At 40.2% G+C, this 22,837-nt stretch overlaps 1 protein-coding gene and 1 long non-coding RNA gene across 3 annotated transcripts in view; one reads left to right on the top strand and one right to left on the bottom strand.

Moving 5' to 3' along the window:
* Positions 1-22,837, top strand: part of GABBR2 (gamma-aminobutyric acid type B receptor subunit 2) — a 900,562-nt gene that overhangs the window by 600,402 nt on the left and 277,323 nt on the right. For both annotated transcript variants that reach the window (XM_039527208.1, XM_039527207.1), the window contains exons 11-12: positions 119-251; positions 18,035-18,142. In XM_039527208.1, coding sequence (XP_039383142.1) covers positions 119-251; positions 18,035-18,142 — 241 coding nt within the window. The remainder of the gene's footprint in view (positions 1-118; positions 252-18,034; positions 18,143-22,837) is intronic.
* LOC120399195 lies at positions 1,510-15,671 on the bottom strand. The gene is made up of 3 exons (XR_005595023.1): positions 15,110-15,671; positions 7,997-8,103; positions 1,510-1,682 (listed from the first exon to the last, which is right to left on the bottom strand). It is a non-coding gene; the product is annotated as an uncharacterized LOC120399195 (long non-coding RNA).

Raw genomic sequence — 22,837 nt, 5'->3', positions numbered from 1 at the left:
TCCACAAGTAGGGTCGGCCATCTGTTTTGATTAATTTTATATGAAACTGTTCATTATGGTTTGAATCATCTAACTGTTCTCTTTTTCTATTTAATGCACCGTCTGCGTCTGTCTGTAGGCTAATAAAGATGTCCAGTCCCTACATGAACAACCTTATTATCCTTGGAGGGATGCTTTCCTATGCATCTATTTTTCTTTTTGGCCTTGATGGATCCTTTGTCTCTGAAAAGACATTTGAGACACTTTGCACAGTAAGTAACTTCAAATTCTCTAACTTAAGAAGCTCTTGCAAACAGCTTTATGTTTTGTGCAAAAGGGATAATTTTTAGCATATTATATGTATGTTCTCTGTCAATTATTCTGTACATTTTAACATTGATGCTTTTACTTCTTTTGCCAGGATTTTCAGAAATCTGGGTCCAAATTCTGAGCAGTCCAGAGCACCTGCGTCTGCCATTGAAGCCAGTGGAACTTGCAGGTGCTCAGAACTTCTCAGGTTTTGGTCCATGGTTCCAGTCTTAAGTGTAACTGCACTTCTAAATTTTGAAATTATATATTTGTTAGTTATTGAAAGCTGCCTGTGTAGTGCAGCACCTAATCAGAACTGTGGTCTATTATGATTTTCTGAGCATACATGTTTTTTTTGTCAATTAAACATTACTATACATTTCCTGATGGTAGCTTACTACAAAACTTTCTTCCAGTCCTCTCGACCTAAAAGAAGTTCATTTTATGCAAGTATTCTAGAACTGTTTTCAACCTAGGTTGTAAACTATCGTAGGCACCAATCCTGCAAATACTGTCCCGCATGTTTAACTTTACAGAAGTGATAGTCCATTGATTTCAGTGGAAAGATGATCTCTAAGATATCCGACGAAGTGGGCATTCACCCATGAAAGCTCATGCTGCAAAACGTCTGTTAGTCTATAAGGTGCCACAGGATTCTTTGCTGCTTTTACAGAACCAGACTAACACGGCTACCTCTCTGAATACTCTAAGATATAGTCTACTGTAGAGTAGGACCAGGATTTCAAACTGAGGACATGTCTTTATGCAGAGTTTCACAAGTTAATTAAGGCGTGATTTTAAATTGATCTAGTTAAACCAGTGCAAAAGGCCATGTGGACACTCATTTTGGTTTACTTATAGTCTGGAAGGAACTGGTTTTAGTTGAGCCAAAGTTAGTCACTCTGAAACCAAAATAAAATCATCCACACAGGGGTTTGTATCCAATTAACTAATCTAATTTAATTAAACTGATGCAAGTTCATGTATAGACAAGGCTTGAGTCTACAATTAAACAGGGAACCAATGGAGGTCATTGGTCAGTATTGCCAAGAAGGATGTCTACCACATGATGCAAACAATGGAGTTTCCAAGTAAGTTACTTTGTTGGCCCCAGATAGAATGAGTTGCATAATGTAAGAACATATGTACACTTATGGCAACTATGATTACAGTGCGACATTTTGATTATAGCTTGTCATGACCTATACTGTAGAGACATTATTTTAACAACTGACTATAAACCTTTATTTAAAATACAAGGAACAAAACTGAGGTACTTTCTTTTGCAGCTGATGTATTGCTTTGATGGTGTTTTATATTGGTCAGATATCTTTATGACAGTCAATATTAGTCTTCTTTAGAACATGAGAGGGCAGATGCTCTTTCTGGCTTTCCTGTAGAAACAGAGGCACCCAAGCAAAATTCAGAAAACATCCTTTCTTCAGGAATAAAATGTACTCTTCATATCAGATAGGGCAGGAGATAAGAGGAACATAATTACAAGAAAAGATAAAGGAAATTCTTTCCAAAAATAACACAAATGATACTTAAATTACACAAAATCATTGTCCTTGAACAAAACCATAAGGTTGTACTCAGCCCAGTGCCTGAGAATATTACATATAATGTTTGAATTAAAATGCTCCAGATAAATCTATAGAAGAAATGAAATATTATGTGACTTTATTTTTCATTATTCTTTGGTCCTGCTTCCATTTGCAGAGTATTAGGAAGCTAATATTCACAGAAGGGCTTATCAGCTCTTAGAAGTTTCTGGATAACAAGTCCTGCCCTAAAGTGCACTGATCATCTGTTGAGTTTGTTCTGATGATGTAATGCTGGCAACTTAATATCCCTAAACCAGGAGCTCTGTTAAGCGAGGTGGAATCAGTCTCTTTAGTTTAAAATTTCAAGACAAAAAACTATGTTAAAATGGAGTTATGGATAAGAGTATGTAACCTTAATTTAAGATTAAATGTTAAAAAATATGACAGTGGTGGTGTAATTATCCCCAAACCAAGCATTATAAACCCAGAACATTCAGAGTTAAGGTTACATTAAAAATAAATGCTAACATGAGCCAGCAAACAGAGCTGTAAACAGGGGCATTTCAGTGGGAGTTCTGTTGGAGGAGAAGGTTTTTGTATTTTGTGTATTGTATTTTGTAGTTATATGTGTGGAGGCTGGTAGGGGCAGTGTGCTGGGAGAAAAGCTGAGCCCTGGTTAGGGGGCGGGACTTCTCTGCTTAGGGGTCCTATAAAGGTAGCCAGCCAGTCAGGCAGCGGCATAGACAGCTGCAGCGGCACAGGAGCCAGCAAACAGAGCTGTAAACAGGGAAGTTTCAGTGGTAGTTTACAGGGGGAGTTTGTGGGGAAGACTAAGAGACCTAGGCAGAGGAACTGACAGGCTAGTGAAGGGAGTGGGTGGTGTTCTGCCGGTGTTCTGCTGCCCGTTGGCTTTGTTTTGCTGTACGTGGTGGTGGTGGTTTGCTTTGGTTTGTGTTTCCTGGACTAACAGGTTTTAGGTGGGAAGGCTATGGCCGATAAGAGGCAGCAGTGAAAGACACAGTGAGGATGACTGGATGTGGAAGCTGCGGCATGTACATGATCCTGGAGTGGGTACCTGAAAAGAGATTCATCTGCATGAAGTGCCACCTGATACAGCTGATGGAAGAAAAGAGCCGAGGACTGGAGATGCAAGTGGAAACTCTTGCTGAGTTTAGAAGGGGGTTCGAGCAGATGATGGCGCAAAGACATGAGGAGGCTGAAGGGAAAAGCTCAGACTTGCAAATGGAAGCAGGACCAAAGAATTCTGAGGGGAGACTGCTGGGTGAGGAAAGTGGACGGTGGAAGTATGTGACTAAGAGAACCAGGCAGAAGAAAAGATGGGCCAGTGAAGGAGAAATAGAGCTCAAGAACAGGTTTGCAGAGTTGAAAAATGAAGAAGGGGCACAGCAGGTGGTCACTGAAGGTGAGAGGGCAAGGAAGAAGAGAAGAGCAGCTAGTCCTATAGGAAGAGGGGAAAAGTCAATGGAGATAACACCAAATATGAGCCCCAGGAGGATACGGGATGGGTTGTGGAGGACTGCAAGGGACAATAGAAATCGAGAGGACTTGCAGCCAGAGGGAACAGGGGATAGACTGGAGAATTTCACCGTCACCAGGAAAAGGCAGGTCTACGTGATTGGGGACTCCTTACTGAGAAGAATAGACAGGCCTGTAACTAGAGCTGATCCGGAGAACACAAGGGTGTGCTGTCTGCCGGGTGCTAAGGTATGGGATGTGGACCTGATCCTGAAAAGGATCCTAACAGGAGCAGGAAAGAATCCGCTGATTTGTCCTTCATGTGGGAATGAATGATACGGCTAGATTCTCACTGGAACGTATCAAGGGAGACTATGCCAGGCTGGGAAAGACGCTGAAGGAAATCGAGGCTCAGGTGATCTTCAGTGGGATTCTGCCTGTTCCTAGAGAAGGGCAACAAAGGTGTGACAAGATTATGTCGATCAACAGATGGCTCAGGCAGTGGTGCTATAAAGAGGGCTTTGGGATGTATGGCCACTGGGAAGCATTCATGGACAGAGGACTGTTCTCTTGGGATGGACTTCACCTGAGTAAGGAGGGAAATAGACTTCTAGGATGGAGGCTGGCACAACTGATTAAGAGAGCTTTAAACTAGGAATTTGGGGGAGATAGTTGGGAGATGTCCAGGTAATCTCCATGCCAGAATTTAACATTGAGAGGGAAGAAAACAAAGTAAGAAAGGATACAGCCGTGGGCAGGATAATGGACATAAGGAGGAAGGGTAGTGTAGATACCAGTCTAATAGGTGATACTGGCAGTAGGATGTATGTGCCTAATCGGGTAAAGAATGTCAGTAAAGCCAAATGGCAAAAATTAATATGTTTGTACACTAATGTGAGGTAACAAAATGGAGGAACTAGAGCTACTGGTGCAGGAAGTTAAACCGGATATTATAGGCATAACAGAAACATGGTGGAATAGTAGTCATGATTGGAGTACAGGTATTGAAGGCTATGTGCTGTTTAGGAAAGACAGAAATAAAGGCAAAGGTGGTGGAGTAGCATTTTATATCAATGATGAGATAGACTGTAAAGAAATAAGAAGTGATGGAATGGATAAGACAGAGTCTGTCTGGGCAAAAATCACATTGGGGAGAAAGCTACTAGAGCCTCCCCTGAGATAGTGCTTGGGGTGTGCTACAGACTGCCGGGATCCGATTTGGATATGGATAGAGACCTCTTTAATGTTTTTAATTAAGTAAACACTAATGGGAATTGTGTGATCATGGGAGACTTTAATTTCCCAGATATAGACTGGAGGACAAGTGCTAGTAGTAATAATAGGGCTCAGATTTTTCTGGATGCGATAGCTAATGGATTCCTTCACCAAGTAGTTGAAGAACCAGCAAGAGGGGATGCCATTTTAGATTTGGTTTTGGTGAGTAGTGAGGACCTCATAGAAGAAATGGTTGTAGGGGACAACCTTGGTTCGAGCGATCATGAGCTAATTCAGTTCAAACTAGATGGAAGGATAAACAAAAATAGATCTGGGACTAGGGTTTTTTACTTCAAAAGGGCTAACTTTAAAGAATTAAGGAAATTAGTTAGGGAAGTGGATTGGATTGAAGAACTTGTGGATCTAAAGGTGGAGGAGGCCTGGAATTACTTCAAGTCAAAGTTGCAGAAACCATCAGAAGCCTGCATCCCAAGAAACGGGAATAAATTCATAGGCAGGAGTTGTAGACCAAGCTGGATGAGCAAGCATCTCAGAGAGGTGATTAAGAAAAAGCAGAAAGCCTACAAGGAGTGGAAGATGGGAGAGATCAGCAAGGAAAGCTACCTTGTTGAAGTCAGAACATGTAGGGATAAAGTGAGAAAGGCCAAAAGCCATGTAGAATTGGACCTTGCAAAGGGAATTAAAACCAATAGTAACAGGTTCTATAGCCATATAAATAAGAAGAAAACAAAGAAAGAAGTGGGACCGCTAAACACTGAGGATGGAGTGGAAGTTAAGGATAATCTAGGCATGGCCCAATATCTAAACAAATATTTTGCCTCAGTCTTTGATGAGGCTAATGAGGAGTTTAGGGATAATGGTAGGATGACAAATGGGAATGAGGATATGGAAGTAGATATTACCACATCTGAGGTAGAAGCCAAACTCAAACGGCTTAATGGGACAAAATCAGAGGGCCCAGATAATCTTCATCCAAGAATATTAAAGGAACTGGTACATGAAGCCCATTAGCAAAAATTTTTAATGAATCAGTAAACTCAGGGGTTGTACCGTACGACTGGAGAATTGCTAACATAGTTCCTATTTTTAAGAAAGGGGGAAAAAAGTGATCCTAGTAACTATAAGCCCGTTAGTTTGACATCTGTAGTATGCAAGGTCTTGGAAAAATTTTTGAAGGAGAAAGTAGTTAAGGACATTGAGGTCAATGGTAACTGGGACAAAATACAACATGGTTTTACAAAAGCTAGATCATGCCAAACCAACCTGATCTCCTTCTTTGAGAAGGTAACAGATTTTTTAGACAAAGGAAACGCAGTGGATCTAATTTACCTCAATTTCAGTAAGGCATTTGATACGGTTCCACATGGGGAATTATTAGTCAAATTGGAAAAGATGGGGATCAATATGAAAACTGAAAGTGGGATAAGGAACTGGTTAAAGGGGAGACTACAATAGATCATACTGAAAGGTGACCTGTCAGGCTGGAAGGAGGTTACTAGTGGAGTTCCTCAGGGATCGGTTTGGGGACCAATGTTATTTGATCTTTTTATTACTGACCTTGGCACAAAAAGTGGGAATGTGCTAATAAAGTCTGGGGATGACACAAAGCTGGGAGGTATTGCTAACACAGATAAGGACCGGGATATCATGCAGGAAGATCTGGATGACCTTGTAAACTGGAGTAATAGGAATAGGATGAAATTTAATAGTGAAAAGTGCAAGGTCATGCATTTAGGGATTAATAACAAGAATTTTGGTTATAAATTGGGGACGCATCAGTTGGAAGTAACAGAGGAGGAGAAGGACCTTGGAGTCTTGGTTGATCACAGGATGACTATGAGCCGCCAATGTGATATGGCCGTTAAAAAAGCTAATGCGGATTTAGGATGCATCAGGCGAGGTATTTCCAGTAGAGATAAGGAGGTGTTAGTACCGTTATAGAAGGCACTAGTGAGACCTCATCTGGAATACTGTGTACAGTTCTGGTCTCCCATGTTTAAGAAGGATGAATTCAAACTGGAACAGGTACAGAGAAGGGCTACTAGGATGATCCAAGGAATGGAAAACCTGTCTTATGAAAGGAGACTCAAAGAGCTTGGCTTGTTTAGCCTAAACCAAAAGAAGGCTGAGGGGAGATATGATTGCTCTTTATAAATATATCAGAGGGATAAATATCAGGGAAGGAGAGGAATTATTTAAGCTTAGTACCAATGTGGACACAAGAACAAATGGATATAAACTGGATACTAGGAAGTTTAGACTTGAAATTAGAGAAAAGTTTCTAACCATTAGAGGAGTGAAGTTCTGGAACAGCCTTCCAAGGGGAGTAGTGGGGGCAAAAGACATATCTGGCTTCAAGACTTAGCTTGATAAGTTTATGGAGGGGATGGTATGATGGGATAGCCTAATTTTGGCAATTAATTCATCTTTGATTATTAGCAGGTAAATATGCCTAATGGTCTGTGATGGGATGTTAGATGGGGTGGGATCTGAGTTACTACAGAGAATTCTTCCCTGGGTGCTGGCTGGTGAGTCTTGCCCACATGCTCAGGGTTTAACTGATCGCCATATTTGGGGTCAGGAAGGAATTTTCCTCCAGGGAAGATTGGCAGAGGCCCTGGAGGTTTTTCACCTTCCTCTGCAGCGTGGGGCACGGGTCACTTGCTGGAGGATTCTTTGCACTTTGAGGTCTTTAAACCACAATTTGAAGACTTCAATAACTCAGACATAGGTTAGGGGTTTATTACAGGAGTGGATGGGTGAGACTCTGTGGCCTGCATTGTGCAGGAGGTCAGACTAGATGACCCTAATGGTCCCTTCTGACCTTAAGTCTGTGAGTCTATAAGTTAAAAAATGCACAGTTAAGGCATCCAGACAGCTATTGTTAGTTGGAAATACATGGAGACTGAAATTGAAATACTTCACTAGTCAAGTTGATTTCACTGATATTTTTTTTCAAAGGGAAAAAAAGTTCCAGTAATGTCAAAATAGGATGTTTTGACCTTTTTGGAACAAAATAGGTTGATTTTTTGCGTTTGAAACAACTTTACAATTTGATTTTTTTAATTTTATATTGTATATTCTGAAGCAAAATAAAAAATAAAAATCAATAGTGAAACATTTCAGTGTTGTCGAAACACAGTGTTTCAGTAGATCACAAAAATAAAAAAATTTCAGCATTTTCCTTTGCAAAGAACTTCAAAGTATTCAGATTTTGTTTCAATTCAAAATGAAGCCAAAATCTCAAAAAAATTTTGTGAAATGGAATTTCCATCCTTTGTCCAGCCCTACAGACAAACTTTATTCTGGCCAGTAGTTACAGTGACACCATATAATAATCATCTGATTATAATTAAGGCATTTTAGTGTCCATGGTCCCAGATTAGATTAAACTGTTTTAAGACACTTTCAATTTTTTTTCATATTTTTCTCCTTGTGGTATTACTGACCTGTAAAGTTAAAACTGTGGTCTTAATTTATAGGCTTCATGCAGGAATCATTGAGTAAAAATTCTGTGCCCTGTGTTGTGCAGGAGGTCAGACTGGATCATCATAATCTAGCCATAAAATCAGTGAAGATGAATTAATGAATACTACATTGGTTAAAGAGCATAGTTTTTAATTAATTTAATTGTAAACTAATAAATGGATTTATTTGTAATATCTCAGAAAATAGATTCTGTACTTACAAAGTGTTGTAAATTTTTTCACACAAATCAGAGGTGGAATCCTTGTGTTCTTTGCAAAACAGAACTGAGTTTTAATGATGAAGTCACAATTATCATGTGCACAATGGAATTGCCACCAGTGCCTCAATGCTAAAATATTTCAGTTGTTTAATATCCTTGTGTAATTGCTCTAATTTCTGTTTTTCAAATTCACTGCCAGAATTTACACTATTTAAACTCAGCAAGAAATTAGTTGCAATTTACTGCACTAGTGACTCATTAGCAGCTTTAATTTTTTAATTTAATTTAATAATATACTATCTTAACTAAAGACATTTTTCATTTATAAAACAAAATGACAAGCAAAACTGATGTATTACATATGGAAAAAAGATCTGTAGAGCCTACTGAAGAAAATATTTAAGTAGCTTAACTATCTTATTTCACTGAATAATAAAAGAAGGAAAAAAAATCTTAAAGCCAGGCCATAAATAAAAGGAGTTCCTCTCCTCCCCTCAACTGAAGCTATGCATGTTGGATATAGTCCACATTTACCCCTGCTTGGGGTTTGGCTTTATTGTTTTCTTACATATTCACAATATATAAAGATCAGCTTACCATATCACCTATAGCATGACTGTTTCTAAGGGTTTCCAAAACCACACAGAAGCATTGGAATTGCCCTACTGGATCAGCCAGGTGGTTCATTGTCACAGACTGCCTGGCCCTTTAAGGGAGTCAGACTCAGCCTGGCCTGTGATCTAGCATTCAACCCCCAGGTAATTCTGATTTGGTGACTCAGTTACAATTAGTTCTCCCAGCTGGGAAATGGTCCAGGAGAACAACACAGAGAGGAAAGAGAACTTAGTGAGAGAGGAGACCCCAGAGAGCGAAGAAAGGCAACTTCCCACTCTCTGGGAAGGGACAGGTGAAGGCAGGCTGGAGGAAACCACAGGGATTAGGTTAGGCTCCTGTGGGATGCCCTGAGACCCACTCTCTTCCTCAGGTTTCAGACCTGGAGCTCCAACCCAAGCGGGAACATCACCATGGCTATTTTTAGCACCAGAGAGTAAGCCTTGCAAACCCAACTGTGTATGCTGCAGAAGCCACCAGAACCCTGCCAGAGCAGCAGTGTCTATCTGTAGCTAGGACTCACATGTTATATGCCAGGAGTGGCCAACCGGAGCCTGAGAAGGAGCCAGAATTTACTAATGTACATTGCCAAAGAGCCACAGTAATACGTCAGCAGCCCCCCATCAGCTCCCCACCCCTGCTCCCATGCCTCCCACCTACCAGCAGCCCCGCAGATCAGTGCCTCCCCTTCCTCCCCGCACCTCCCAATCAGCTGTTTTGTGGCATGCGAAAGGCTCTGGGAGGGGGAGGGGAAAGAAGTGAGGGCACAACAGACTCAAGGGATGGGGCGGGAAGGGGTGGAGTGGAGGCAGGGCCTGTCAGAGAGCCGGGGGTTGAGCAGTGAGCACGCTCCAGCACATTAGAAAGTTGGCGCCTGTAGCTCCAGCCCCGGAGTCGGTGCTTATACAAGGAGCTGCATATTAACTTCTGAAGAGACGCATATGGCTCCAGAGCCACAGGTTGGCCAACCCTGTTATATGCAGTCAGTACACATTTTTTGCACCCCACTGTGTCCATGTGGTTCCTTCATAGAATCATAGAATATCAGGGTTGGAAGGGACCTCAGGAGGTCATCTAGTCCAACCCCCTGCTCAAAGCAGGACCAATCCCCAGACAGATTCATATTATGTTTGTGTAAAGAACAGAAGATACAATATAGTCATAATGTGTAAATTTTTACACTCTCTATGGAAATGCCACAATACCATGAAAAAAGTGGGATACCATATAAGAAAAAATTATTTGAGAAAAAAATAAAAGAACATAGACATTTAAAGCTTTTCAAGCTTTCGTGGAGCTGTAAGATGTGACTTGGGGATAATGCAATAGAAGGTGCTGAAATTTTTGGAAAAACTACATAAAAACTAGCATACAAACTAATCCTGTAGCATTCTCCTAAAAAAGCAATATCATTGCATTATAATGCAGAGATGTGAGTAAAAATTAACTTGTACAGAGCCTAACCACTAGTTCTTTTCTTGGGGCAGATGGGTAAGTGGTGTATGCTGGCATATACAAGCATACAGCAGAAGTTTTTGAACTTCTTGGACTGGTGATGAGTCCTTGCCAGTTAGGGATGGTCCTTGTGTGCTCCTAAAGCTGCTCACAAAGTTCAGGTGATATGGCTGCCTAGTGCACATTATTTCTGTTTATGGCAGTGTTTCTCTGTAGTACAGATTTTATCGCTTTCAGAGCAATCCTGTGCTTGATGTTTTTTGGTGAATTCTTCTACCTGCCCATAACCTACATCTTCTGTTTACAGATATGTGGCAAATGTAGAATCCTGTAATTGTTTTGGGAGGGGGCTGGTTGTGACGTGGTATGACATCATACCAAATAAAGTTTTGTTAGCACTGAATGTTTTGAGGCAATTTTTGGATACATTACAATACCATTTTTATTCTGCAATGTGCTTGTCCCAGGGGGATATGGTATATTGCATTTGCTATGTTGAAATTGAAAACTGAACATTAACAATAGTCCCAGTTCAGCAAAGCACTTAAAGTGTGTGATCAACTACTTTGCTGAATAGGGATGAAGTTATACATGAGTTTACAATGAGTATATGATCAAGTGCTTTCATGAAGTAGGGCCAGTGTTCCTAAACTCAATTACTGCTTCCATCTTGCTATTTCCTCTTTTCTATGCAAAGTTAATTAAGTACATTCAATATATACTGTACTGTACTCAATTTCTGTGTATTTACAATAGGTGGCAAACTGCATTCCATAATATCAATTACAGCATGATTTAATATTATGAATAGAACAGGCCAAATGTCCTGCAATAAAATTCCAATATGCATGGACTGAAAATTGGCTGAAGGCGAGTAAACAAAGGGAAATAATAAATAACACTGAGTACTGAATTGTGAGGAAGTGTTCTGGGCAGTACTGCATAGATTAGTGTTAGGCTCTGTTTTATTCCTAACATCTTTATTAATAATGATATGGAAAATAGCAAAACACTACTTCAATTAAATGTTCAGATACAATCAACTAGGAAGTGTTCCAGAGGATAAGGAGAAATACTGCAAAGAGGCTACCTTTTTATTTTTAAGCTTACAGTCACCATGGTAGCTGATCACAAGAGAAGCTGGAAATATGGATTGAAATAAAATTTGATGCAAACTGAAAAAATGCAAGCCAGTGGAAAAATAATTGAGAAAACAGCTATCAAATGGTCAAGAGAGTATTGGAAAGCAGAAATGCCACGAAAGTGTGTGGCACCTAGATACTAAACTGGCGTGCACGCTGGAAATAATTAAGATAGAATACTAAATCTAATAATAATATATGGACTTTTGTAACACCTTCCATTGGAGGATATTTCAAAGTGCTTTACAAACAATTAATTAAGCTTAGCAATGCCCTGTGAGCTCGGTACTGAGCTCATTGTGGGCTGAGAAGACTAGTGTGTCCCTAAGGGTGGGTTTGATCCCAGCTTCCCTCAAAATGAGCAGCTGTTTGTCCCTCAACCTGTGTGATAGATACACAATCGCCATTAATATCATCTGGGAACATATGAATGGGGAAGGGGCTGTAATGGAGCCAGTTGTGACTGTCTGATCTAGCCATTCTATACCAGCCCTGGCGTAGTTTGCAGAAGCTTTGGGACTGCTCTAAAGTAGGCCTGTTCTCTTTTCAAACTGATGGGATGAGACCTTCTGCAAGTAGCCTGTGTAGGAGCAATTAGCAAAGACTTTATCATGATGCTTCATGATGGCCCACTTAGTCTTGATAGTCCTCCTTGATAGGCAGGGAGAACAAGTTTAGAGCAGGCCTTTTTTACAATTATAAGCAAAACTTACATATTACCTTTGTAGCATAGGATCCAGACATTACAAGTAGGATTAAGAACATAAGAAAGGCCGTACCGGGTCAGACCAAAGGTCCATCTAGCCCAGTATCTGTCTACCAACAGTGGCCAATGCCAGGTGCCCCAGAGGGAGTGAACCTAACAGGTAATGATCAAGTGATCTCTCTCCTGTCATCCATCTCCACCCTCTGACAAACAGACAGAGGCTAGGGACACCACTCCTTACCTATCATGGCTAATAGCCATTAATGGACTTAACCTCCATGAATTTATCCAGTTCTCTTTTAAACACTGTTATAGTCCTAGCCTTCACAACCTCCTCAGGTAAGGAGTTCCACAAGTTGACTGTGCACGGTGTGAAGAAGAACTTCCTTTTATTTGTTTTGATTTGTTTGATTAATGCATGCAGCAACTTACAAGTATTTTATAGAGTCCAAACATTAAACACATCCTTACAACTTTAACACCTCTCGTCAATAATACTAACATACAGGTGAGCTGGTCTGGTTTCCAGATATGAATTTGTCAGTACTCAGCTAACTCCTACAATCTTGGCAAGAGCTGGCACCAGGTCTGCCAGTGACACATAGAACACTTCTGAAAATCAGGCCCTTTATTCCCTGGATTCAGCTCAGTTATTACAGGGTACAATAAAGGTCAGCTAGCCTCCATATGAGCAAGTTTTTTTGACTTAAATACAGTACTCCAGTCAGAGAGAAACTAATGTGCTCTACTTTACATGATAGCTATGTCTAAGATATCATTTACATTTTTCGATACAAAATCTAATGTATCATCATGTAGTCTGGCACAAAGAAACCTAGATATATGCTATTGAGATTTGGAAAATGTGCCTAATCAAAAATAAAACAAAGTACTGCAGCATCTGAACCAATTTTACATTGTATTGGCTGTTGACATTACCTGCTGAACAATCCATCCCACATTCAAAACCATTGGGATGTAAGAGCACACATGCCTCTGTCTGGTTTCTGTATTTGTTATGTTCTCTCCTCCTATGCTTTCCAGTTATTTCTTTGTTCTTTCAACTTTCTTCAGGTTTTTATATGTGCTTCATTTTCTTTCACCCAAGTTTAGTTATTTTGATGGGGATTTTCAGTAGAGCCAAAGACTGTATGGAACTGTCACAGAGGGACTGGCCCCTGTGAATGAAGTAGGTCCAGTACCCCTTGTGCCAGGACAGATGTGCACATTCGACCAGTTAAGAGAGTGGGGCTCCAGTTGGGAGCTATCAGGAGCTGGAAGAAACTCAGTGAGTTGGAAGAGACTTGGTGAATCAGAGCTGCCTGAGTAGGAGTCAGGGGTAGGTGAGAGCTTCTAGAGACTACGTTTGGAACTTGGGAGAAGGCTGAAGGCAGGAGAACAGTAAGAGGGGTTTTCTGGCTGGTGTCCCCAGGCCAAAGAGCCAGGGCTGAAGGCAGGAGGAGCAGTGCAGGGAGTTGCTTGCTAGCTATAAGCTACAGAGCTGAGGGCTGGGGAGCAGTGGAGGAGCTTATCTGATGACATCTCCAGGGCTGAAGAACTGGAAACAGAAGAACCATTAGATGGCCAGGGAGAGTAAGGGCTGCTCCCTTGGTAAAAGAGGATTTCCCAGCAGAGAGTCTGGTGGGGTTCCTGCTGGCAAGACTAGGCTTACACTCCAGTAGGAAGAACTGGGGTGGTCATACTGGTACAAGGACAAGGGAGGACTGCCAGAGACTCTGGGTGTGGTCAAAGGTGCTGGTGTGTGATATGTGGGGTGTTGTGGGCTGAGATGTTGGATGATTTTAACACTGTTTTCAGTGGGGTGACAAATTATATGTGCTTGGGACTCACTTGTGGACAACTTGCACAATATTTTATAAGGAGGATAGTATTGTGTCAAGAAGGCTTGATGGAGTTACTGGGAACTCTGAAAAAGGAAACTGGGCCAGGTGTGCCTGTCATGCTATGGGAGGCATTTGGGCATCTAATTTTCTTAGGCTCCTTTTTAAAAATGACAGCTGGGGTTTTCAGCCAGTCTTCTTGTGTTTTGCTTGCTCTCTTGTTTTTCTTTCCTACATTTTAATTTTAATCTATGTGTTTTGTGTAACCATTTCCATGGCCACCACAATCTGTGCTGCTCGCTCAGGGCCTCATCTTGCTCCTGTTAAAATCAGAGAGAGTTTTCCAATTGACTAGAATGAGAGTAGGTTCAGCTTCTATCTTGATAAGTCAAATTTCCTTCAAACAAATTATAGGGACAAAAGTTTTAAAGCTAAATGGATGCTCCACATGCTGAAGCAAGTACACACTGGGCTCATCACAGAATGTAAGGCAGTAATTTGTGATTCAAATTTATTAATGAAATATTGAATACATTTTGCCTCTCCTTCAATAGGACAATGTCTAGATGTTAAAGCCACCTTGTAGAATCATGAACAATTAGTATATAATCGCACATTATTACTGGGGTAATTGAAAATGGTCTAAAGTTTATTACAAATTCAAGAGGAAAGCCCACAGTATGTGTGAGAGAGAGTGAGAAAGCCCAATAGTTGATTTGTGTGGAAACAGCAGTTTTGAATTTTCTAATATTATTGCTGCACATTTTTTGACAGTACTATGCAGATACCACAAATTCTAAGGAATGCACTGAAAGACTTAAGTATTTGTCATAAAAGAGCTTGATTTTTTTTTTAAAAGTATGTTGAAATGTAAGTAGACATGCTCAATCGTTTGTAGCCTGCATTTTCTTCTCCTCCCACTGGAATCTATTGGAGTTTTGCTATTGACTTCAGTGGCAGCAGGATCCAAACCCAAGGTGAACAAATGTTTCTATAAATGTGTACATTTCTATTCATTCTAATGTTTCTTGTTATGATCCCAGTCCCACAAAGCACTTATACAGGTGCTTAACTTTAAGCATATGAGTAACTGTAGTGAAATCAATGGAATTGCTCACCTGTTTAAAGATCTGCGTTAGGGCTTTGCTGGATCCAGCTTTAGAGGGGGATTGCAACAGTAATAACGCTTACACTGCTGTATTTTTTCCTGAGAATAGCTCAAATAAATGGAAATATTATTGTCAGCAAGGAAAAATCCTTATTTTCAAAGAATTCTATATTGTGATTTTTCTCCAGGTCTGGAGAAACAAAAGTACTGGCTTTGATGGGAGCCCGGTATGCTAGCAGAGGGCAGAATCTGGCACATTGTAGTTGCTGGTGAACCAGTTTCACTGTTCACGTCATGGCACCTTTCTACCCTCTCCACTGCAAATCAAAGCAATATCTTAACTATATTAAGCGAAAACAATCAAGAAACAGGATCATGAGTCATTATTAATTTTGTCAGGTTCTTTTGGCTTTGTGTCTAGATCCAATACATATGACGAACATCATTTCTCTAAAAATCAGATAGGATAGAAACTGATCATGATGTTATGGTACTCAATGTACAGTAAATACCTTGTTTTACTGTGTGCTTTATGAATGATGGCAGAAAAATGAAAGGTTATTTCTTTTAAGTTAAAACCTATTTTCATTTTAAAATCATCCTCACATCTTGGCTGCAGAGATCTCATTCTGAACAAATTATTTTTAATTAGTAGGGTTTCCACTACAGCCAATAGGCTATATTCTTATAATATAAATTAATCCAACTCATAACCTTTTTGTACTGAGCATGGTAAAAATAACATTTTTTCTGAATTATGAATATAATTGAATTTATTAGTATCCCCAAGGATAAGTGCTGCTTGAGTAAGGACAAAAAAGAGCTTTACTAGAGATATTAAAATATCATGTATCTGTCTGCCAAAATATCACTATTGGATACACAAAAGTACTGAATATTTATTAATAACACATTAGAACATTACATACAATTATCACACATTTTGGGAAAAGAACTCATTGCATGATGACTAGAAGAGAAATCACAAACCAGTAGCCTGAAAACGTGGTGTAACTGGATTTTCAAAACCAATTGGAGTTGGCTTAACTCTGCTATATTGAGGTGAATAGCAAAGCCACCATCTATAAGATACACCTAAGATTTCACATTCTTTGTAAACTTTAATTTTTTATTTATTCATATAAATATATTGCCATCCTGGATACCTTTCTCCAATGATTTCTACTCTCAATGTTGCATTCACCTTATACATTTTGGTCTCTGCCTGGTCATATGTATACAGTAGTTCTTTCTGCATAGAAATCTGTAGGAAGCCAATATCTACAATAACATTAAGTACATTTGTTTGTTACCTGTTTTCAGGGGTCTGTACTCTATCCACATCCTCCTTGACCTCTTAGTGGTCTTTGATGTCATTGATGACTTCGTACTTAAAATCCTGGCCTTCATTGCTTTTGAGGCATTATTCTATCCTGGTTCTCCTTCTAACCTTCCTCTTTCCTCTAGTTTCCCATTACTGTTTATAAGACCACTATCTTCTCAGTCACTCAAGGCCACAATCTAGGTGTTATCTGTGATTCAGTCCTCTCTCTCTAAGACAGGGGTCTCAAACTCAATTTACCTTAGGGCCAATGGCAGTCCTCAAATCCTCCCAGCAGGCCAATAATGTCACTGAAGATGGTGTTCAGAAAAGAAAACGTTCAGATTGTATTTTTTATTTCGAATTTCTCAGAAATAATAAAACTGTCATACAACTTTATACAATTCTTCGCCAGACAGAGAGTTTTTAGAGTTTGCCAAACATCTGGCAACACTTCAGTTCTGTCAGTTTGTTGATGTTTGTCCTCAGTGACTGAGCAGTTGAAACCTTCAGGATTTCAGCAAGATGTGCATCAAATAGTTGTATTCGGTATTTTGACTTGTGGAAAAAAATGATGCTGCCTCCGTGGCTGATTCTGCCCGGCAACTAGTAATGGTATCTCTATCCCTCTATCGCTCACTCTGCGGGGTGCGGCACCTGCAGCAGACTTTGCCAACAGCGTGGCTGCATGTGTCTCTCCTCCGCGGGCCACAGTGCAGAGGTTCTTGGGCCACAGCCCACGGGACGGGACTTTGAGACCCCTGCTCTAAGACCTATACATTCAGGCCATGTCCATGTCTCCCAACTTCTATCTACATGATATTTTTTAAGATCCAATCTTTTCTGTTTTTCCAGACTACCCAGGCTCTTGTTCAGGCCCTCATTATCTCACATCTTGACTACTGTAATCTCCTACTATCTAACTTTGATGCTATCCACATTGGTCCCTTAAGTCCATTCAAAATGTTGCTGTTAGGATCATCTTTCTGGTTGTTGCTCCAACCACAGCTCCTCCTCCTTCATGTCCCTTCTTCACTGTACCAAACACACTTCCCTTGGCATTAAGGTCCTTCACCATTTAGTTCCACACTATCTATCAAATTTACTAACTTGTTGAGCTATTGACTGCTGCTATAGCTCTCCCAAAGATGCAGGCCTTGATAGGCCTCTTGTTTGTTTCTCCCTCAAGCAGAGTTACAGAGCAGCAGAGTCACACTTTCATTTCTCCTTTTGCTATTCTGTAGTTTTTCCTAAGTTGAAGACGTTATGAAAAGTTAGAGTGGAAATGGGGGAAAACTGCAAAGGAAAAAGTATGGGGGGGAAAGAATTCAGTCTTCATTTTACTGCAGTCAGTCGGAAACAGAAAAATAGGGAAGAAAGGGGGGAACAAATTAGAAATTTTGAAAATAAAAAAAATAAAATAAAATGTTCTGTAAAAAATTGAAGAAAACTGTGCGGTTACCATGTGAAACATAATTTAAAAATTTCAAAAAAAAATTGCTAAACTGTTTTACTATCTCTAGATACAATGGGAATTTTAGACTATTTTGAGAAGTTTAAGACATTAAAACTAAATGAAAAACTAAAAAGGTCATGTCTTTGATTATATCTTAGGTCCGGACGTGGATTCTTACAGTGGGCTACACAACTGCATTTGGAGCAATGTTTGCAAAAACCTGGAGAGTTCATGCAATTTTCAAAAATGTAAAAATGAAGAAAAAGGTGAGGAAACAATGGTTCTTATCACACATATGATGAAGCTGTTATCTGCACTATTGTTATACCCCCTGGATACTCATACTTCCACTGATGCTGTGGAACACTGTCCTCCCTTTCAGAAAAATATCATATTGAAATACACTGAATAGTCAACATTTGTGTCCCTTTTTTCTTTATATCCCCTTCCTAGCCTCTGTATCGGAGGTTCTCAAATAGTGATCTACACAGCCCTTCTTGGTGTTCCATGGAATAAACTGTTTTGACAATCAAGCTATGGGCTTTGAAAGGACCCGCGAGTCCAAGAGAGGGACATATATCTACAAAGTGGTTCACAAAATGCAAAGGCTCGGAAAACCGTGCTCTCACTGGTTTATATCCTATAGTTTATGAAGTTACTCCAGCATCCATAAATCTCCAGGGAGCAGATCCTCGAATGGTGTAACATGTCTTGGCTCCATTGAATCCCATGCTCTGGGTGTCCCTAAATCTCTGACTGCCAGATGTTGGGAATGGATGACAGGATGGATCCTTTGATGATTACTTGTTCTGTTATTTCCCTTGGAAGCATCTGGCATTGGCCACTGTCGGAAGATGGGATTTTGGGCTAGATGGACCTTTGGTCTGACCCAATATGGCCGTTCTTATGTTCATATTAAATCAGTTTGCACCACCTGGAATATAAGTGTTGCCAACAAAAGTTTCTCATAGCTTGCTGGGAGGGGACAAGATAGAGTACATATAGGATTTTGTTGTTCTAGTTTTGATTGGAAAGGCATAGGCAGTGACCAAGATCAGTCAGAACTGAGCCACAGTAGTGGTTAGAGCCAGATTAAAAGAAGCAATATTGTAACCATCTTTTTTATCCAAACCATTTTGTAGATATAGAAAAGCAATGCTAGAAATACAGTAGTTCAGACCTTTATCTAGTACAGGGATTGGCAACCTTTGGCACGCGGCTCGCCAGGGTAAGCACCCTGGCGGGCCGGAAGGGTTTGTTTACCTGCCGTGTCTGCAGGTACAGCTGATCGTGGCTCCCACTGGCCGCGGTTCGCTGCTCCAGGCCAATGGGGGGCTGCGGGAAGCAGCGCGGACTGAGGGATGTGCTGGAGTGGCAAACCGCATCCAGTGGGAGCCGCGGTCAGCCGAACCTGTGGACGCGGCAGATAAACAAACTGGCCTGGCCCGCCAGGGTGCTTACCTTGGCAGACCACGTGCCAAAGGTTGCCGATCCCTGATTTAGTATGTGGTATCTCATATTTGGATTGCTATATTGTTGTTTTTTCTAATATGGTTTCTTTACACATATGAAATGTTAGATGGTTTTCTTTAAAAACAGAAGCCTAGGGACACTAGCTAGGGAGGACTCTGAGGTACTATAGATAATTCTTTTCCATGTGTCCGGCTAGTGGTTGTTGCCCACATGCTCAGGGTCCAACTGACTGACATATTTGGGGTTGGGAAGGAATTTTCTCCCAGGTCAGACTGTCAGAGACCTGGGATGTTTTTCGACTTCCTCTGCAGCATGGGGCACGGGTTACTTGCAGGTTTAAACTAGTGTAAATGGTGGATTCTCTGTAACGTGAAGTCTTTAAATCATGATTTGAAGACTTCAGTAACTCAGCCAGAGGTTAGGGGTCTATTACAGGAGTGGGTGGGTGAGGTTCTATGGCCTGCAATATGCAGGAGATCAGACTAGATGATCATGATGGTCCCTTCTGGCCTTAGTCTATGAGACTCTATTAAGTTACTTATTTTATTGGGAAAGTATGAATGGAAATTAGAATGAAAAAACAAAGCTGACAAACTATTGGCCATTGTAGAGCTAAAATCAGCCACCATACACAATTCTATACATGCAATTGTAATATTTATGCTAAGAAAGGAAAAAAATAGCGCCACATAAACCCGAGAAAGGGGAAAGTTATCTGGAAAATGCACAGGTTCACCTTAAAGATTTTCCTCTGCATGCCCTTTTCAAGGACCCTGCATTTTAAGAGTTTATAAAATACCTTATTATTTGTACTAGAGGAGAACCTGGAGGTTCTATTGTGCTACTTATTGTATACATAGCTAGTAAGAGACAGACCGTACTCCAAAGAGCTTGCAATCTAGATAGGCAGAGGGACAGTTGTGTTCATTTTACAGATGGGGAAACCAAGGCACAGAAAGATGAAGTGACTTCTCCTAGTACACAAGAAGTCTGTTGACTTAGCCAGGAATTGAATCCAGAAGTCGTGAGATCCAGTCTGGTGCCTTGACCACAAAAACACTTCGTTACTTCTTATATTTTGGTTCTTAACCAGAGTTTTCTATATGTATTTTTATTCAGTGCAGAATATTTTGAATGACGAAAACAATTAAGAGCCAAATTATGGGTGCACTGGCTGGCATGAGAGCCCCTTCCCGCCTTAGTCCTTCCACACAGAGGGCCACTATAATGTGCACACTTATTCTAGCTGAATCCAAGGATCCACTTTCCCAGAATTGAACTCTTGCTGCACAAAACAATGTTTCTCCAACATCTGAACAACTATTCTGTCCATTGAAGTCCACTGCTCAAGGTTCTACTGGTCTAACTAAAAACAGAATTTGGCTTATCCTCTTTATTTCTAATACTGTGTTTATACTGTAGAGTTTATCATTTGCATCAAAATATGTCATTTCCAAAGGTCTCTAACAGAAATGAATAATTCAATCTACTGGGCTTTAATTAAGAATTCACTGTGCACTCTGACAAGCCATTTGCCTTTAGACAGTCAAATGGCCCCTCACCTCTGACATTCAGTGACTTTTGTCTGTTAATTATTAAATGCTGCATTCTGTGGCCCTTACTCACCCACTGACTAGTACCTTTTTCCTCAGCTAGTCCCATCAGCTTCAGTGGGAGTATTTACACAGCAAGGTACTACGCAGGGTGGCAGGATCTGACATGTAGTTAATAACCTGGTTAATCCGGTCATTTATTGACAATTGTGCATTAAACATTTAAGGTTTTTTTTTTAATAAAAGCACAGTAGTGGGGGTTGGATAATGTCTTCAAATACCTAAATGCTGCCCAATAAACTGCTTTATCTTGAGAGATGCTGGAAATATTAAGGGCATCTCAGTCAAAACATTGGTTTGCAACATAATTTACCAGCCTATGAATCAAAATGACGTTTGTTTCACAATATTAATCACTTCAGTTCCCTTCCCTTGTCCTTTCTTATTTTGGTTTCCCGTTTTGAGAAGTATAATCCTTAAAAAGAGGACTATTTACAGACAAGAAAATGCAAATTAGTTAATTAGTTGTCCACACAAAATGTTTAATTGTACTGTGTTTTCCATTTTGGTTTACCAAGCTAGATAATCTCTATTTAAGACAGGAGAGATGACTCAGAAACATGAAGTTCTTTTCTTGTACCATATGTTTTCCAGAAGGGACAGTACAATGACCGGCATTGTAATTCTACTTCAGATTTGAGAGTGGGAGTTTATTGTTGTCCCCAAAATAGAGTAACAGTAGCAGTAACCACTGAACTGACAGAAAATACACTATTGCCATTTTCGGTCAGATTTAGCTTACAGACAATAGATTAAAAAAAAATGATCCAAGCCTTGGTCATACACACTATAGCAAACCAAACAAATTGAAACTCTAATATTTTTAACTTGACAAATAACGGATATATCTTAAATGATTTAAATACCCTTTTGTTTAATGCTTTATGGATAATTCTGGGTCTATCTATTCATAAATGTCCAGCTTCAATAAAAATTGCTTTTAGGGACATTACCTTGTCAGTCATCATGGATAATTTAGCCTGAATCTGAGGACAATATTCTTAACGGTGAAATCTGTTAGATTGTGAAATAGGCTATGCATAGTTCTAGAACCCATCACTTGATTCATTTAAAGGTAGACTGAATAAAACAGCAGAGAAGAGAATATAATGAAAGGAACCATTCTGCATTAGTAAGCAGGACAAATCTACCTAATAATTTTATTTCTACCTTTAATATATATGGTGCAGTCTATAAATAACTTTTTGATCTGTTTATATATTGACAGATTACTTTCTCCTTCTAAAAAACTGTATAGAACAGGGACAGGCAAACTTTTTGGCCTGAGGGCCACATCGGGTTTTGGAAATTGTATGGAGGGCTGGTTAGTGGAGGGGGTCATGGCCTGGCCCTTCCCCCACCCGCTTCCTCCCCGGACTCCTGCCCCATCCAACTCTCCCCTGTTCCTTGACACCTCCCCACCCTCCGTGGGGGCTCTATGTATGGATGTGAGAAGAGGGGGCAGGGATGGAGTGGGGTGCTTTGCCAAAGGACCGTCTGGTTTTTCCCTACCACTTTCATATAGTGCTAGACCAATACAATAGCTTCCACACTTTGTAGCTGGTTAGGCTAGTGGAATTTGTCCCTGCCTACAACATTCAGCTATCCTCTGTACCCAATCTGTATAATCATAGTAATCCAGTAATTTTCTCTATTAAAGAACTGATGTTTTAGTTTCATTAAGAGAAGTATTTGGCGGGGGGATACTTGTTTTTGTTGGGTGGGTGAAGAAGTTTAAAAAACTAGAGTGAAGATTCTATTCAAACAGAAGTTGTTCATTGGAAATTGAAATGTACAACTTAAGTCCATTCCAGTGGAGATTGAAACAAATATTTGAAGACACTATAAACTTGGCTGAGAAGATGATTTGTAATA

The sequence above is a fragment of the Mauremys reevesii genome, linkage group 2, assembly GCF_016161935.1.
Source record: "Mauremys reevesii isolate NIE-2019 linkage group 2, ASM1616193v1, whole genome shotgun sequence".
NCBI lineage: Eukaryota > Metazoa > Chordata > Testudines > Geoemydidae > Mauremys > Mauremys reevesii.
Note: the sequence above shows the minus strand (reverse complement) of the source record. Positions and strands in the feature narration are given on the sequence as shown.